The sequence below is a fragment of the Lepidothrix coronata genome, unplaced genomic scaffold (genome assembly GCF_001604755.1).
Source record: "Lepidothrix coronata isolate B3197 unplaced genomic scaffold, Lepidothrix_coronata-1.0 Scaffold168, whole genome shotgun sequence".
NCBI classification, from domain to species: domain Eukaryota; kingdom Metazoa; phylum Chordata; class Aves; order Passeriformes; family Pipridae; genus Lepidothrix; species Lepidothrix coronata.
The window spans coordinates 843,433-858,328 of NW_016690348.1; the positions used below are offsets into that span (position 1 = coordinate 843,433).

Sequence of the window (14,896 nt, forward strand, 5' to 3'; positions counted from 1 at the left end):
CATCAGATAACAAATATAGTGAAACAGAGCAAAAAGAGCATAGCTTTTCTTTAGAACCTTTAAAAAATATTTTCTAAATATTTCTAAAAATAACCAACTTTAACTCTGAAAATGAAGGATCTAGTATATCTCCATAACCAGTGATGAAGTTTCTTATTTCAACAAACATCATATCCATTTACAGCTTCTAGTTCCAAAACAAGCCAGAAAAAATCAAACATTTCTTAAGAAAGGCCCTTAAGAGACTGTCTTTCACATGTACTAAATTTAAAACTTCATAATAACAAGAAGGATCCCTCATTACAGATTCCACAAGTACAGAAATTCCCTAAACACATTTAGATAGAGGTCTCTTGCTAACAAGTTTCCAGCAGTACATCCCCACACCACAGAGAAGTACAAGAACTAATTCATAAACTAGTACTAGAACTGAAAAGCCAGACGGAACACCCAAGCTCAGGTACCATGCAAATGAACAACCCTTTCCCCTCAGCAACACCTACCAGCCCAGACACAGCACTGGGGCTGCACAGCCTCTGGTTCTAGAACAATTTTTTCAGTTGCTCGATTAGCACAAAGATTTCTTAATTGCAAGGTACCACAGGGCACTGCAAGAGCAAAAGGAAGAAAACTCCTACGAATTTGAAAGCTGTATGATGACAGAAGACATGATTGTTCTGAATGTTGGTAGATAAAGCTGACATGGAGTTTTAAAGAGGTTACAAGAGGCTGCTTTGGGCCAGGAGGTAAAAATTATTAGAGTTGAAAGTTACTAAGCACTTAAGGAAGACATTTTATGTTCTGCTTTGCCACTGTCTACTCGTAAGGGTTTGCTTCAGACGGAGGAGGTTGTTCCTATGAGTTTATGAGTCATTATGCCTAAACAGCCAAAGGACACATAATATTAGCAATTTTTGCTATAAACTGCCAAGGAACCTCATACATTGAGAAAATTCTTTACTTGAAGTGCAAGTAACAGAGAAAACATTTAGGGACTTGTTTATATGATTGGAGATTAAAATTATTTGGCAAATGAAATGGAGAACCACCTCTGTGATACATTTAATGTAAGTGGGTTGGACTATGGAGAAGCCAAGCAGGGAAACCGGCCTGAGAAGAAACTTTGGCCACTTAAGCATGTTTTAATTGTCTTGAAGGGGGGGCAAATACAATTTTTTCAGGCACACACAAACTCTGCTTGCAGTTGAAGCAGATAAAAGCTTGTCTCACTCAATTCCCCAGATCCATGAGAAACCATCAGGTTAGCATGAAGCCAATTCCATATATATCAACTTTGAGAAGTGCTTATTAGATTAGACTCATCATCATGAATTCCTTTAGGTAAGTGTCAGACCTTTGGAAGTTTGTCAGGTACAACTTTTTCATTAGATGCAATACTTAAAATAGGCAGCACTTCTGTAATGCTCAGCACTTCTGCCTCTGCGTAACAGAATACTCCGAGCTACCAGAGACAGTCCTCCAAAGATCACCTTTGGAGGACTAAAAAAGATCACCTGATAAAATCACTTCATGCTTACAGATGAACTCAGGAGAAAGAGAAGCAGAGAAGTATTTTTGTAAGCCAGGTGTATTAGGGAAAACACATGCTAACGGACAAAGAACTGAGCATGCACTCCCACTAGAATGCTGCTACAAAACAAGATAACAGCAGACACAATTACAGAAAAAATGTTTCCTCTCTATGTGGTATTACTGACACTGGCAGTTAAATAAAAGAAAAAGGCTTGACATTCATATATTATAACAGGCACTATAAAACTAGAAAGGCTGCACAAAGAGGAGAGGGAAAGAACTGGTATCATCACCATGTTGGATTTGTAACCTTTAGCGAGACAGCTACTGATTTTCCAACGATGAGCAAAACCCAGAAAGTAAAAACTCCAATACTTCCAGTTATGCTAAAAAACTGATAGACAGGTTCCTCCATGTGAAGATAGAAACTGAAATTTTACATCCACAGACTTATTAGTGTGTTTATCACGTCTTCAATCACAGAATGGGTCAGGTTGGAAGGGACCACAGTGGATCATCTTAAGAGCACATTGCACAGGATTGCATCCAAACAATTCTTGAATACCTCCAGTGAGGGAGACTCCACAACCTCTCTGGGCAATCTGATCCAGTGCTCAGTCACCCACACAGGAAAGAAGTTCTTCCTCACGTTCAGGTAGAACTTTCTGTGCATCAGTTTCTGCCCGTTGCCTCTTATCCTATTGTTTGGCATCACTGAGAAGAGCCTGGCTCTATCCTCTCGACACCCTCCCTTCAGATACTTAAGAAATATTGATGAGGTCCCTTCTCAGTTGTCTCTTCTAAAGGGTGAATAGGTCCAGTTCCTTCAGCCTTTCCTTGTAAGGGAGATGTTCCAGTCCCTCAATCATCTTTGTTGCCCTCCTCTGGACCAACTCCAGGAGCTCCATGTCTCTTTAGTATTGAGGAGCCCAGAACTGGACACAGCACTCCAGGTGAGGCCTCATCAGGGCTGAGTAGAGGGGCAGGGTCACCTCCTTGACTTGCTGGCCATGCTCCCCTTGATGCACCCCAGGATACCATTGGCCTTCTTGGCCACAAAGACACACTTCTGGCTCATGGACAGCTTGTTGTCCACCAGCACCTCCAGGTCCTTCTTCACAGAGCTGATTTCCAGCAACTTGGCCCTCAGCCTGTACTGGTGCCCAGGGTTATTCTTCCCCAGGTGCAGGACCCTGCACTTGTCTTTGTTGAATTTCAGACAGCTCTTCTCTGCCCATCTCTCCAACACAGGTCCTTCTGAAGGGCTGCACAGCACTCTGGGCTATCGGCCACTCCTCCCAGCTTTGTCATCAGTGAACTTGCTGAGGAGGCATCTGCCCCTTCATCCAAGTCACTGATGAATTAAGGTAAAGAATTCTGAGCCCAGTATTGAATCTTGGGGGACAACATTAATGACAGGCCTCCGACTAAACCCCGTGCCACTGAGATCTGTCATTCAGCCAGTTCTCAATCCACCTCATTGTGCATTCATCCAGTCCAGACTTCCTGAGTTTGCCCATAAGGATGTTGTGAAAGACAGTGTCGAAAGCCTTTCTGAAACTGAGGCAGATAATATCCACTGCTCTTCCTTCATCCAACCAGGTAGTTGTTTCATCCTACAGTATAGCTTGTGTACTCAGTAAGCTAAAAAAAAAAATAAAAAAATCAGAGCTCCTCAAGAATTCCTTCATCTTCAGTCCTTAAGTAACAAATTCTAAAAGTGTCATGACTGTTTCCCAGAGAACTACCTAGCTCCTCCTTCTAAGGTTGTAAAACACAACAAGGCAGTGATAAAGATGACTTCTGTCAGACTTCTATCTCCTGTCATGGACAAATGAAATTCAGAGTTAATCCATTCATTTCTAACACAGACCTATTAACATTTTGGTTGTCTCTGTAATACAGTTACAGAGAGGGCAAATAACATTTTCTTCTCACAATATTTACAGAAAAAAGCTCTGTATTACACACTTATTAAAACAACTTCCTATTTCCTGTCAGTAGTTACCTGTGCCTTTAAGATTTATCTACTCCCTCATAACTGAAGTCAGTCTGAGGGAGACATGAAACACAGTTTAGATGTGATGTGATTTTGCCTAGAAAGAAGTTATTGAGAATCTCTTGGATATTAAGTTTATCTCGGCTCTGAAAATGTTTCCAAAACAAATGTGTATCAGTGATTATGTGCAGCTGCAGATACTGAATTGCATAGAAAGATTAAAAGCATCCTCCTTTTTGTCTAGACAAGTTATAAACTTTATGTCTATATACAGGCTAGAGCTGAAAGAACATCTTATAAAGTGATGCTAAGAACTAAAACTTAGAATGTCTATACACAGAACTTCTGCTTGAAATAGGTGGACATATACTTAACCTTCTAATGATCTGACGGTTCAGATCTTCACAGGTGTATTTAAATAGCTTTTTAAAAAAGTCAGTAGTAAAGAACCTAGAAGGAGTTCCAGGTGATAGTCATGTTGAATACTATCTAACCCATTTTTCTGCTGAGCACAGACTGGATATTGAGGGTGGAGACAGAGCAAGAAAGAGGGTAGCATTCAGTCTGCTTACGAACAAGGGATCAGATGAACTGATAAATATTTTTATTCTTCCTTGAGCACCAGCTTAAGAAATTTTGCCTTGCTAGAGAGCCTCAAAGATTTCCCAACGAAAGCATCTTAAGCTAGCATTTTAGCTCAGCTGCATATAGTCTGAACAACATCTGTGCCATGATCTAAGAACCAACCACTTAGCCTAGTTCCTCCAGTGACAATTCATGGAAGAACACCTATAGTCTTCTCATGGAGATCAATCTCCTCTGTAGAACGCAACATTTTTTTATATCTTCTATGTGTTACTGGAATGGTAGGCAGGGCTGAAGTTGGAGCTTCATCTAAACCAGATAAGAGGATTTGAATATTCATAGCCACAATAAGTTACCTTTATAGGAATACAAGTAAGTTCCACCTGGTTTTTGGTCATATTAATTTTGTGGATGCCAAACCAGAATGCATACACTTTCATAGAAGTAAAAGAAAAAAAGGAGAGGAAAAAAAAAAGTTTGCCCTTTTAGCTCTCTTCACTTACACGATGAAACACTTAGATAGGATCAAATATTTAGACTGTAATCTGCAGAACTCTCCCTGACATTCTTAGATATAGATTCTAGTTTCTTCACTACATTGACATTTAGAATTTTTTCAAACTATCCAATCGATCTTGTCTGCCATAAGTTGAACCAATTCTTTATCATCGGCCAAAAAGAACAAACCCCTTCATCTTTTATATACTGTAGACAACTTATATTTCCTCTCTTCTGCTGCTGTTTCCTAAATTAATTAACACCTGTCATGCATTGCCCTTTCTAACTGCCTTATCCTCTTGCTGTTCTCTTACACACCTCTGGATCTCTAAGTTTTGTGTCCCAAACTGTACACTGCATGTAGCAGACACACCACTGGGCTCTGGGCAATCTGAGGTAATTGAAGAGATCCCCGCTCACCGTGGGAGGGTTGGACCAAAGGACCTTTCCCACCCAAACTATTTTATGATTAGCTGAAATGAATAAAGAACAGCACTTAACTCTCAAACCATCTTTACAGTTGAATCTCCAATCAACTTTTTGCAGAAATTAAATTTTTCAGAAATTAACCACAAAATGAAATTTAATTTTAAAGTTGCTACATATTTCCTTCTCCCACAGTCTATAACTCCTCACTTCAGGTTTATTTGATATGCTTGGTGTTTTGTTTTTTTTTTTCCTTAAGCAGCATTTCCATTTCATACACATATGAGTATAGATGATCAAACTTCTGATTTGAGCAGCAGAGCTTTTATTAGTAATGATGAGAGAACTGAAAGTAGATCAAGTTTACAGACAGCTCCATCTGGGAAATCAGCTGGAGAAAAAAGACCACTCTGACAATTAGGCATACTTGATATAAATCAGACATTAATCAAAAAACGCTACAAAGCTATCTATTTTATAGTTTCATTTCAATGTAAAGACACACTTTCAGCCCTCCAAAAAAAAGCCTTCTGCAATAACATGAGCAAAGTTGCCTGTGACAGAGCCAAGAGTAGCAAACAATAAGGGAGAGAGCATTTTGCAGAGAAAGAATTAGAATTTTTTAGGTAAATCTAATGTTTGTATCTGATATTAGAGTACAAAGAAAAGAGGCAGTTCACTTACAGTCAACATAAACAAGTACCAAAGAAATCCTAAACTTTAAATATTAAACTGGTAAGAGGGTGAATCAAATGTTATTTTGCTATTTCAGGTATTATTACAGGCAACAATTTTCACAGAATCGCAGAATATGCTGAGTTGGAAGGGACCCACAAGGATCATTGAATCCAACCCTTAGCTCTGCACAGGAGTCACACCATGTGCCTGAGTGTACCATTCAAATGCTTCTTGAACTCTGTTAGGCTTGGTGCTGTGACCACTTCCCTGGGGAGCCTGTTCCAGTGCCCAACCACCCTCTGTCTAATATCCAACCTAAACCTCCTGATACAGCTTCAGGCCATTCCCTCAGGTCCTGTCACTGGTCACCAGAGAGAAGAGATCAGTGCCTGCCCCTGCTCTTCCCCTCACAAGGAAGTTGTAGACTGCAATGAGGTCTCCCCTCAGTCTCCTCCTCCCCAGGCTGAACAGACCAAGTGACTTCAGCCACTCCTCATATGGCTTCCCCTCTAGGCCCTTCCCCATCTTCGTTACCCTCCTTTGGACACTCTCTAACAGCTTAATATCTTCCTTATATTGTGGTTCCCAAAACTGCCCACAATATTCATGGTGACACTGCACCAGTGCAGAGCATTCTGGGACAGTCATCCTCCTTGACCAGTTGGTGATGCTTTGCCTGATGCCCCCAGGACAGGGTTGACCCTCCTGGCTGCCAGGGCACTGCTGACTCATATTCAACTTGCCATCAACCAGGACCCCCAGGTGCCTTTCTGTGGCACTGCTTTCCAGCATCTCATTCCCCAGTTTGTATGTATGTCCAGGGTTGCCATTCCCCAGTTTGTATGTATGTCCAGGGTTGCCCCATCCCAGGAGCAGAATCCAGAACTTTCCTGTTGTTGAACTGCAGGGCCTCCCTGCCTTCAAGGGAGTGAACAGCTCCTCCCAGTTTTGTGTCATCTGCAAACTTGTTTAGTATCCCTTCCAGTTCTGTGTCCAAGTCATTTATGAAGATGTTGAAGAGCACAGGGCCCAAGATGGAGCCCTGTGGAACCCCACTAGTGACAGGTCACCAGTCTGATGTCACCCCATTCCCTATTACCCTCTGTGATTGACCCATGAACCAATTGCTCACCCAGATCATGATGTGTTTATCCAGTTGTGGGCTGGACAGTTTGTCCAGAAGGATCCTGTGAGAGACAGTATCGAAAGCCTTACTGAAATTCAGAAAGATTACATCAACTGCCTTCCCTTGATCCACTAGGTGGGTTACCTTGTCATAAAAGGAAATCAGGTTGGATAAGGAGGACTTTCCTCTCCTGAAGTCGTGCTGACTCTGACTGATGACTGTGCTGTCTTGCAGGTGTTTTTCAATGCCTCCCAGAATAGTCTTCTCCATAACTTTACCAGACACTGAAGTGAGACTGACAGGCCTGTAGCTTCCAGGGTTCTCCTTCTTGCCCTTCTTTAAAATCAGGACAACATTCACCAGCTTCCAGTCAGCTGGGACCTCTCTAGATTCCCAAGACTGCTCAAAAACCATCAACAGAGGTTTTGCGATGACATCAGCAGCTCTTTGAGGATTCTGAGATGAATCCCATCAGGCCCCAGAGATTTGTAAGGATCCAGCTGGAGCAGCAGATCTTGCACAATTTCAGGGTCAACTGGGAGCTGATCATTCTCACAGTTCTGGTCCTCCAGCTCAGGGCAGAGAGACCCCCTTGGTCCATCAGCCGTGTTGTAGACAGAGGCAAAGAAAGTGTTAAACATCTCTGCCTTGTCTCTGTCCCCGTTTGTGAGGTGACCATCCTCACCCTGTAATGGGCTGATGGTCACCTATATTTCTATACTGCCTATTGCCACTAATATATTTGTTAAAACTCTTTATATTGTCCCCCACATTTCTGGCAGCTTCAACTCCAGGTGAGCTTTGGCCACACAAATTTTCTCCCTACAGCAGCAAGCAGAAGCTCTGCATTTCCATGTCAAGAAATACTCTCAAGATTTTAATTAAACTTTATTCTTACTTCAAAAAAGGTTAAAACATCTCTTTGGCTGGCACTCTTGTGCTTCATCCCCATGCTGTCCTTTGCATGACAAAAAATGCAGATCTCATGGGACTTCAACAGTCACCTACAAAAGGCTAGATTGTTTCTCCATTTTGGAGATTCACTCACACTATTACACATTTTGCAAAAACTCTTAAGAGGCACTCGGTTATAAAACTGTAAGAATATAAATTTGGAAAGACAAACTTAAGCCTGTACATCCCTATCATTGGGCAGAAAGGAGACTTCTTGCACTATAATCTGTCATACAACAAAGTATTGTAAGCAGTCCTTGAAACCTAAGACATGTATTGAGACTTCATTCAGTCTTTAAAAGTGACAAAAATGGCTACATTGCAGTCACTTACACTTGTTTTGCTGTAAGCAACAGAAATAAATTAATTTCTTTTGAATGTTACAATAATTTATTAAAACATTCAACATGTAAGTTACAGTCAAGGAAGAAAACTAGAAGATTTCATCACTTTTGGTAAACAGAAAGGAAAATGATCATTTTACAACAAAGACAATTCAACTTTTCTTAAAGTAAACTCCAGAGGTGCAAACCCAAAACTATATGTAGCACATAAGTATACCTGCAGCTCCAAAAACCATACAATCCTTAAAAAAAAAAAACAACCAACCAACCAAACAAACAACAAACAACAACAGAAATCTCACACTGTCAACAGACAAATTTTAGTTGACAGTTAAGACCTTTGCACAACACTTAGTTATCGTTAAAAGTTTACCTACTGCATTCGTTCTGTGCATCTCAAGCAACAATTATATCTGCCCCTGTACCTCTATAATTTCAGATGTATAAATCATCAACTGCATACATTATGTCAAAATTTTCCAAGAATGCATGTATATATGCATATCACTTCCTTGTAGCAACATGACAAAGCAAATTCTGTATCTACTTCATTACTAAAAATCCCCTGTAACTGATAAATACACCTTATTTTTTCACTACTTCTCAACCAATACTGAAAAATCTGCTCCGTCAGTATCAAGTCCCATCACCCACAGTGGAATGCAGTATCATTAATTTTAAAAACATGTGATTTTTTCCCCCTTCTTTCCCTTCCCTTATAACAAGTGGTACACTCACACACTAGCACAAGCATTTTCAGCAAGTACTGAAGTTAACTGAAGAGAAAAAAAATACAACCAAAAAAAACCAACCATGTAAAAAACCAAACCACAAAGAAGGTTTGATACAATTTCACATATGCCTTAGAGCTCACAAAATTGAATTTTATTTTAAAGAAAGATACAACACTGACAAAGACCAGCAGTCTTTCCATGAAGCAAAATTTAGATCATCTGCTCAGACACTTGAATTAAAACAGGTAGTAGAGGAAGAAGTAAATATGAGCTGTATGAAATCAGATAAAAAGAAAACACATTCTACATGTTAAGATAACTGACAATAACACAGTTATCCAATAATCTCCTAATTTATATGCAGTTCCTCCTTAAAAAAAGAGGGGCAACAATATGCATACAAATCCTCCACAGAAATACCAGCATGCACCATCTGCTACCTCTGATGACTCTTTCACCCTTTCCAATATGTGGTATCTGGATGTTAGTTCATAAACAGAATTACATTAAAAACAAGGTGGTATTAATAATATTTGCCTGTATTAAAGACTAACAACTTGGCAAGCATATTACCACTAAAGCACTATGTGTACTTCATCATACTACTTCTTTATATAATTACAAAACTACTCACGAGGATATCAGGAAGAAGCTTTTCTTTGCTTAGCAATAAGAGCCAGATACTCACAAAGAAGGGTCTTGGACCAGATCTTTAAGGTTTATCCCACTACGATCCTCGGCAAGGTTCCTGAAGCAACTGTCACTCACTAAAAAAAATAGAAATAAAATTAAAACAAAAAAAACTAAAAAAAACAAGGAGAAAAAGAGGTGGAAATTTAAGAACAGAACACAGTTCTGATTAACTAAAAATGCTTTTTGGTGTTGGGTGGAATTTGAACATTCATATATAGAATCTGATTTTCACTGAGGTCTCACCTAATTCAAAGATAAATCAAATCAATGGAAAATGATAAATACAGTATCACGGCTAAAGTAGAAACAGTTTCAGCTGGTGTCCCTACTACTTGTCCACCTGGGACTACAGGAAGTCAAACACAAACGGTGGATGTGCAGGTATACACAGATATCCATACACTTAACAGCAGAATCTTCAATCATGCACTGGTCACTATACCTAATTAGAAACAATGAGAGCTGCTATGTATTTAAGTTCATAGTTGTTCATGGGTTAGCAAAAATGTTTAATATGAGCAATAACCAAACCAAGTTCATTAAGAGTAAAAACTTATTCCAACAACTTAATAATTAACTTATAAAGTGCATGTAATGCAGCTAGTTACTGTAATATCTGAAATTACAGTAAATTTCACAGACGTTTAAAAGAGTATTAGTGTGCTTTCATTTTCTTCACTACTTAAAAAAAAAAGAGAGAAAAAAAAGATATATTTAAACCTGAAACTCCAAATTTGTTCTCTTGTCTCTCAGCACATGTACCCCAATCCTACAAACCATCTCATTCCTCTTTAACCTCTTTAATAACACCACAGTCAATTTGACAGGTGGAAAAAAGTAGTGGCACAAATACTTTTTAAAAAACCCAGCATCAGTTTAGAGGAATTACAGTTATATCTGACTGCAGCAAACTTTCTGAAGGACACAGGGGTTATGATATGGAAAATTCAGTGTAAGGATCAATTAGCCATAACTAGCAAGATAATCTGCCAGATAAAACAGAAGAGAGTTTATAAAGAAATGCATTATTGCTCATCTTCCAACACAGAACACAGCCTCATATTTAGTGAAAGGGGATGTGTTTAAAATCATCTGCAAAAGCAAGTGTTCCTACTTCTTTCTCTCTAAATGCAAAACACTCTCTTTAATTTACATCTCTAAGTATTCATATGCATCACCAGCGTCAAGAAAATGCAAATCATTCCCAAAATATATTGTTTTCACAGATTACAACACATACAGTGACAGACCTACCTAACATACTACAAAACTGCAAAATGTTTCTACTAGTACCCCTTATTGCCAATGCATCTCACAAGCTTGAAGCCTGTTAAGTCTGCTGGGAAAGGCAAGTATTGGAAGAGAGCGTCCCAGAAGAGGAGGCTGGGGTACCGATGGAACAGGTACTAGCCCCAGCTCACAAAGCCTGACAGACTGACAGTAAAGGCAGTATTTGTCAAGTGCTGAAAACATTAAGGGGTTTACCTGCTTTGCGCCTCAACATTGTAAAAACCAGTTGATATCCTAGGCCTCTCTTTTCCACCATCTCTGAAAACAGTACCTAACAGTTGCTGATTACGTACAATCCCTGAAAGCCAGTCAGTATATCCCTAGGAAGCTCTTGTCTTTGAGGTACTTGACATGGATCTTTAGTTTAAACAGCAGCTACTTGTGCTAACTAAGCCCAGAACTCTTGGCTCGTTCCTCACCTGACAATTTAATCGCCGTCTGTATAAGTTTGTTAACTGAAAGTTACCTGTCCCGAGTTCACAAGCACTGCCCATATTGCCAGGGAAGCTCTCCCTGCGCACCTTGAGCCTTCATAAATTTTTCATTTCCATGCTCATCTATTGCATTGAACCCAAGACCCTTGAGGGGATGTCTTTACTCTTGAGTTAAAGCAGTAATTCCAACATCAGCAGACTCACAAACAACCTACGCTCTAGATTTTATGGGACAGAAAATTACCACCTAGAGTTGATATTTGATAGTTTATATTTGCCTCTTGTCAAGTTTGGCAACAAAATAGCAAACAGAATATTTTACCTACTGTCTCATCAGAAATCCTACACTACTGATATATCAACATATCTCCTACATTAACACAATACATCATGAATAAAAATTACGGTCAATACTATTTTTTCACTACTAACAGATCAAACATTTCTTAAGCATTAAATATTTAATCTAAAGATGCTGCATTTCTTCTACTGTCTTCTCCAATCTCCTCATTGAAAGTAATCACAATGATGGATCAAGGAAACTACCATGACTGTCTCAAAACTTTTTTAAAGGGAAAATGAAAAATGAAATAAAACTATCTCATCAGTAAAAGTGGCCGTTATTTGTCTGTGTGTAACTCACAACAAGTGAGTTTAAAATGAATGCCTTTGTCTTATTTGTCTCAACATAACTCTAATATTATAATACTCTTGAATTTTAAAACTGAAAACCTTCCTTCTAGTTACCAGAGCTCGGTAATACAAACTTTAGCTAAAAAAACCCTAATTCTACACCAAATATCTAGAAACTCTGAAAAAGTTATCAGTCTTGTCTCTCTGGTTTTCTTCTTTGGTTGCAGGAGAGCTAGAAAACTGCAAAGCTGCAAATTTGTAAGCAAGCCTCTTCTTAAGTTACTGTTCTAGCCAGATTCAGAAATCACAGAGAATTCAAATAAATGTGAAAAATTTCAAACTCAGTTTTAACAAGCAAGAATTCCAATAGTTTAGTTAATACTAACATTTGGCAATAACTGTCAATTAAATGACTAGCATTCATAGCAATAGGAGTTTCCAGTGAGAGGAAATCATTCAGTTGAATAGGGTGGAATAAGACCTCGACCTGCAAACAAGCACGGCCACGCTCCTTCACATCCGTGCAAACTCTTGCCATAAACAAATAAAAGAAATGTTCAACAATAAATACAGGGTGGAAGCAATCAAGCAGAGCAGGTACTATATTTCTCACAGCTTAGAAAACCCTAAATCAACACTACACATATTTTTAAAAAATCTATACTCTGATTGAAACGCAAGCTATTTATTTTAAACAGGAGACAGGAGCATGAAACTGTTTGAAGGTATGACAGAAATATCAGGGTGATCAATGGTGCTTTAAGGTTGAGAGAAGAAAAGACAGAAGAAAACTTTGCAGCACAGCCATAAATCATACTACATACACAATGGCTATGCCTAATTTCTCTTTAAAGCACAACCAATGGATACTTTTGCATTGGACAGCTATATGAACACAATTCCCATACAGGATTTTATTGTCTTGCTTCAAAATTAAATTTTTATTTTTTTAACCCTCCAAAAGCTTATAAAAGCTAGTATTTTAAGCATTGTTGAGTGAATGGTTTATGGAGAGATACAGAATTGTTAGCTGCTCCCTTCTACATAAACTCCAAGTGGCTGAGCCTCCGATCTGCATTACGCCCCCCAGATGTACTTCCTCGAAGACAAGGCAAATGACAAGAAAAAACAGCTCCCTAAAGCACATTCAGTGGAGTACTGCACATTCAGTGACAGTCTGTAAGGTACTAGAAATGTTTTTAAGAAACCAAATATTGGCACAAATATCACAGGCATTGACTAAACAAAATACATAGTCTGAAAAACATCACACTAAGAAGACATCCTTAAACATCCATTAAACAGTTTGACTTCCAAGTGAGCTGTCATATGTATCAAAAGCAAACAGGATTTAGCAATAGCTCAAATTTTCCCAGCATCCACCCTACTTTCAGCTTCTGGTTTCTATTACTGATGTTCTGTTTCTGACTCCTGTCTAGTCTTATGCTGAGGAAGCAACAGAGGTGGGAAGCTAATAGGGGAATATAGTTCTCACCTGTCAATTACACAGCATACCAAATTCCCCACAGAAAGGTTAAAATCAGTATTCACACTCTAATGTGCAAACATTCAATTTACAACAGCTGTGAAGCCTTCCCACTTGGCATTTGTGAACTTCTAAATTTGTCCATACGATTTTTTTTCCTTTGCTTTCTTTAGCACAGTTTTAAATAAGACCATACTGAAGAAAAATGCATTATTAGCCTGTTGATTTCCAAAATGAGAAGTTCTTTTAACTTTGAAGGTAAACTAATGTTTTCTTCAAGTACAGGCAGGACATAATCTGTTGTGAAATTTATCCTTTTTTTTTCTTTTTTTTTTTTTAAATATCCTAGAATTTGAAAACCACGTAGTTCTTTAAACATGTCGCATAATTTCTTACCCCACACAGTGTATTCCCAGTAAAAAAACCCAAAAACCACTCTTTAGATCAAAGCACTTCCAAATCCATAGCTGTTAGCCATCGTTTTAATGTCATATGGTTTAGATGAAATGCAATAACTGCCCTCAAAAAATGAAGGAATATCTACTGTTTGGTAAAGCAAACTAATAATAAAGTTTACATCCCCCATATGTAAATATGCAATTCCAGAAAATTACTGTTACCTGCCAGATTTTCCTCTTGGTTCCCAGAATTCAGAACTGCTTTTAGATTAGCTGTGACTACCTGTTTATAAAAATCATCTTGACAACAAAAATGTGACACTCATGAAGGTAGCCACTCACAGTGATACGGTATTAGTTTGAAAATACATGGACTACTACAACATTGAACAGTATGCCCTGAAGAAAAAGATATCAATGTCTTCATCTGCCTGTAGTATTTTTGCAGATCTCTCTTCCTTATCCCTCTTTTTATAGGATTATTTATATATTTAGGTTTTATAACAGATTCATTCAGCAGATAATAAATATAAAACATATCTAGTACACTTGGGATGTTCTGGAAAGTACTGGACTGACACAGCATTGTATTCCAGCCTGGTTTCGCTTGCAATAAAACATTATTCAGAAATCTCATTTCAGATTCAGGTAGTCCTGTTCCATGTGATGCATGCAAACATAGCAGGATTCAAGTATTTTGCTTTTACAGGCCCAACCTTATACACATGGCAGCAAGCACATTCTTTTACCTATTGCTGACTTCACAACATAAGAAACTCTGTTAAGGAAGCTTAAGGTTTAGGATATAAGGTAACAATTTTTTCTCAAATCTCAAAACATCTCTCTATAAAAGCCTATTCTCCTGCAAACACAGAGTTCCTGTCCTATAGGCATACTTTACAGAAGGCAAAGGAATGAGACAGTACCAGAAAATTGATTCTCTTAATATTAAAATGATTTTAAGGTATTTTATAGGTTCTATGAACAGTAACATCAGAGATAAATATTCTGCCTTTTTTCTCTGCTACTGTCATATTTTTCAAGTGAGTGCATGTCAACCAGAAAACACATAAAACAGATGGCAC

General features: G+C 38.5%; 1 protein-coding gene across 8 annotated transcripts in view; it reads right to left on the bottom strand.

Moving 5' to 3' along the window:
- Positions 1-14,896, bottom strand: part of GPHN (gephyrin) — a 288,205-nt gene that overhangs the window by 189,956 nt on the left and 83,353 nt on the right. For all 8 annotated transcript variants that reach the window (XM_017829764.1, XM_017829762.1, XM_017829761.1 and 5 more), the window contains one exon: positions 9,566-9,644. In XM_017829764.1, the coding sequence (XP_017685253.1) occupies positions 9,566-9,644 (79 nt within the window). The remainder of the gene's footprint in view (positions 1-9,565; positions 9,645-14,896) is intronic.